Source organism: Carlito syrichta, unplaced genomic scaffold (assembly GCF_000164805.1).
Source record: "Carlito syrichta isolate Samal-C Ts95f unplaced genomic scaffold, Tarsius_syrichta-2.0.1 Scaffold196766, whole genome shotgun sequence".
Classification (NCBI taxonomy): Eukaryota; Metazoa; Chordata; class Mammalia; order Primates; family Tarsiidae; genus Carlito; species Carlito syrichta.
Genome location: NW_007140862.1, coordinates 1 through 3,752, shown reverse-complemented (window position 1 = coordinate 3,752; position 3,752 = coordinate 1). Strand labels below are relative to the sequence as shown.

Genomic DNA, 3,752 nt, shown 5'->3' with positions numbered 1-3,752 from the left:
ATTACCTGTTGTGTATTTATGTTGATGTCGATCTATATCTATATTATCTATATCTATCTATATCTATACCTATATCTATGTATATCTATGTCCCATTGGTCTTATCTCTCTGGAGAACCCTAATTAATACACAGGATCATAGATAGTTGGGTTCACGACCAAATTTTTTTCTCAATTAAGTAATTCTTCAGTCAAGAATCATTTACATGTTTCCTGAGACCTTGCATGAGAAATCCTCTAGAGCAGTGCTTCTTTACCTCTAATGTGCCTAGGACTCACCTGGGGATCTTGGGAAAATACAAAATCAGTAGGACTGGAGGAAGGCCTGAGATTCTTGGGTCTAACATGCTCCCAGGTATGCAGATGCCGTCAGTACATGGTCAACATTTTGAGACATCTGGCTAGACAATAGAACTAGAAGTGAACATGCTAAAAATTATTAGATGATGCCAAATTGCTCTTCAAAGTGGATGAACCTGTCTACACTCCCAGTGGCAGCATAAGTCAGTTTTATTTCTGTAATTTCCCACCAACAGTTTTAATTTTCAGATGTTTTATTTCAGTGGTTTTAAAAAGGGTATGAAGTTACCTTGCTTAAATTCATTTTTCTCTGATAACTAGAAGTTGAACCTCCTTTCAAATGTTTATTATGTATCTGGTCTTGCTCTTATGTGTATATCTTGTTTACTTATTTGTGGCTTTTCTTATTGTTTTGCATGAAAACTTTTAAAATTCTACACACTAACTAACCTTTTGGCTGTATATTCTTTGAAAATATTTCTAAACCGGGCTCGGTGGCTCAACCTGTAATCCCACACCTTTGTGAGGCTGAGGTGAGTGGATTGCCTGAGCCCGCGGGTTTGAGACCCGGCTGGGCAGCGAGACCTCATCTCTACAATAAATAAAAAAATCAGCTGGGTGTGGTAGCGCATGCCTGTAATTCCGGCTACTTGGAAGACTGAGGCGGAAGGATCGCCGAAGCCCAGCAGGTCGAGGCTGCGGTGGCCGCAGCGGCCACTGCACTTCAGTCTGGGCGACCGAGTGAGATTCCAACTCAAAAAATAAAAAGAAATAAAATATGTCTACACCTGCATTTATCTTTTAATGTTGCTTTTAGTGAACAGGATATATTAAAATTAATATGCTATAATTGTACCATTTTCCCCTTTGTTTGTATTTTGAAACATTGCATGAGAAATTCTTCTTAAGCTCCAAAGCCATAAAAATATTTTATTATATTTTATTCTATATATTGAAAAGATTTTATTTTCTTATATAGTTTTTCACTCATCAGGAATCGATTTTTGTATATGATGTAAGTAGAACTTTAAAAAAAAAATAGAGGAGCGGTGGCGGCGGCGGCAGCGGTAGGACCGCCGTGGCGCCGGAGCAGCGGCCGCAGGAGCGCGGCGAGCCGGCGGCGGGCCCGAGACGGCGCGAGAGGGTCCTACGTGTGACAGGCTTGCACCATGCGTGAGTACAAGCTAGTCGTTCTTGGCTCAGGAGGCGTTGGAAAGTCTGCTCTGACTGTACAATTTGTCCAAGGAATTTTTGTTGAGAAATATGATCCTACAATAGAAGACTCGTATAGAAAGCAAGTTGAAGTAGATGCCCAACAATGTATGCTTGAAATCTTGGATACTGCGGGAACGGAGCAATTCACAGCAATGAGGGATTTGTACATGAAAAACGGGCAAGGCTTCGCCTTAGTTTACTCCATCACAGCACAGTCCACATTTAATGACTTACAAGATCTGAGAGAACAGATTCTTCGCGTTAAAGACACTGATGATGTTCCAATGATTCTGGTCGGCAACAAATGCGACTTGGAAGATGAAAGAGTTGTAGGAAAGGAACAAGGTCAAAATCTAGCAAGACAATGGAACAACTGTGCATTCTTAGAATCCTCTGCAAAATCAAAAATAAATGTTAATGAGATCTTTTATGACCTAGTGCGGCAAATTAACAGAAAAACTCCAGTGCCTGGGAAGGCTCGCAAAAAGTCGTCATGTCAGCTGCTTTAATAGACAGAATGCATTGTAGCTCTGAGCCAGGTGTGAAGAACTGTTGCCCAATTCAGCAGTGCCAGCATTCCAACTTTGTTAAACCTACCGACATCTTACATGGACTTTCCTGTGGTGGTACCCTTTAAGAGGCGGATGAAAGCTACTATATAGTTTGCACATTCTAATCACTTTCCAGTATCACGAGAGAGGTTTCTTCTTCTTTACTAGTCCTAGAGTATGCCGCTGGTGAAACCGGAGGCTACATCCAGTGTTACTGCTAAGAGACATTGTTCATCCACCAATGTTGTACATGTATGAAAATGGTGTACTGTATACTTCCACATGCCCCGTACTTTGTATTGGAGAGTACAATAATGTAAATCCGAAAAGCACCACTATTTTAGCATAATAAAAGAAAGTCCAAAGAGCTCCTATAGAGACTACTCCAGATAACTTTGCTTCTTTGATACTTGTAGCTTACTGTAATTTTTTTTAAGAAATCCAATGTCATTATCATTGTATTGTACAAAATAAGCGCTTTGATTAACACAGCTATATAGTTTTTTTAATTTTTGAAAAACCTGTGGAGACAGTGATCTTGTCTTTAAAACATGATAGTCCTCTCAGTATAATGTCTTAGATTAAAGACGTTGCCTTTAATATCTGTCGGAAAGGAAATGTCCAGACTTTTCAAGTCTTTATTCTATGTTTCCTTTTTGTTTACATAGGGAACAGTGTTTATAGTTGTGTGTACAGTGGGGGTCTACAACAAGAAGTGTATATTTTCACACAGCTTTTTAATGGTTTCACAGTTTTGTAAATCATTTCCAGGCTTCTGCGGCTGTAGATTCTCACTGTGAACCCTTTGCTTGCTCATGCGTATGTGTCTTGCAATACCAATACACAGGTGTAGTATCTTTGCCTGTCAGTGATCGTTTCACACGTGTAACGTTTTGGTTGAGATGTTAAGTGGTGGACGAGTACTGTGGATGTGAATGTGGGAAGTAATTTTAATCATGTGTAATGGGTCACAAGGCCTGACTTGCAGTAACTCTTGCTGTTGTATTTAGCAATGCCTTGTTGCTCTGTATGCATTACCGTTTGGGTGTAAAGATTGTGTGTCTATCCAACAGGGAGCCACAGTATTTAAGCTGACCATTCTAATGTTACGACGACTCGGAGGTGGCCAAATGTAAACTAAAGCCTTAATTAAAGTGGTGCAATTTTGTATAACTTAGCATCCGTAGTTCAATAAATTTGGATTGCCATGCAAGGGCTTGCATTATAAAAAAAAAAAAAAAATAGAAAACCAGTTCTCTTAACACCACTAATTTAATAGCTATCTCTTTGACTGGTTTGTAAAGTTTTAGGAGTTGTCTCTATGACTTGTGAAATTTCTCTATATGTATTGGTCTGTTGGGAACTCTATTCTGCCCATCACTACCACATTGTCTTATTTACTGTTGCTTTATAAGTCTTAATGTCTGATAGAGTATTTTGGTTTTCTTCAAAATTATCTTAATTATTTTGGATGTTTGCTTTCTAAAGCTCACTTATTAGCGGTAAATACATATAGATAAGTGCACATGAACATAGAAGTGCATATAAGTACATGTAGCTCAACAAATTTGTATAAACTGAATATACCTATAAAACAAATCTGAAGATCAAGAAAAAGAAGCCTGCTAGCATCCCCAAAACCCTGATGTGCCCACCTCCCATCAATAACACTTCTTCCCACAGGAA

The 3,752-nt window shown here is 39.0% G+C and overlaps 1 protein-coding gene across 4 annotated transcripts; it reads left to right on the top strand.

The window, feature by feature from the left end:
• Positions 1 to 1,357: 1,357 nt before the first annotated feature.
• LOC103253055 (ras-related protein Rap-1b) lies at positions 1,358 to 3,308 on the top strand. 4 transcript variants are annotated; one of them, XM_021709366.1, is made up of 2 exons: positions 1,470 to 1,529; positions 1,656 to 3,308. In XM_021709366.1, exons 1-2 carry the CDS (start codon positions 1,470 to 1,472, stop codon positions 2,022 to 2,024), a joined length of 429 nt encoding a protein of 142 aa, XP_021565041.1. In that variant the 3' UTR covers positions 2,025 to 3,308. The 4 variants fall into 4 exon arrangements, with proteins under 4 accessions (XP_008049746.1, XP_021565041.1, XP_008049747.1 ...); XM_008051556.1 differs by having other exon boundaries at positions 1,470 to 1,598; XM_008051557.1 differs by having other exon boundaries at positions 1,470 to 1,651; positions 1,793 to 3,308.
• Positions 3,309 to 3,752: the final 444 nt, after the last annotated feature.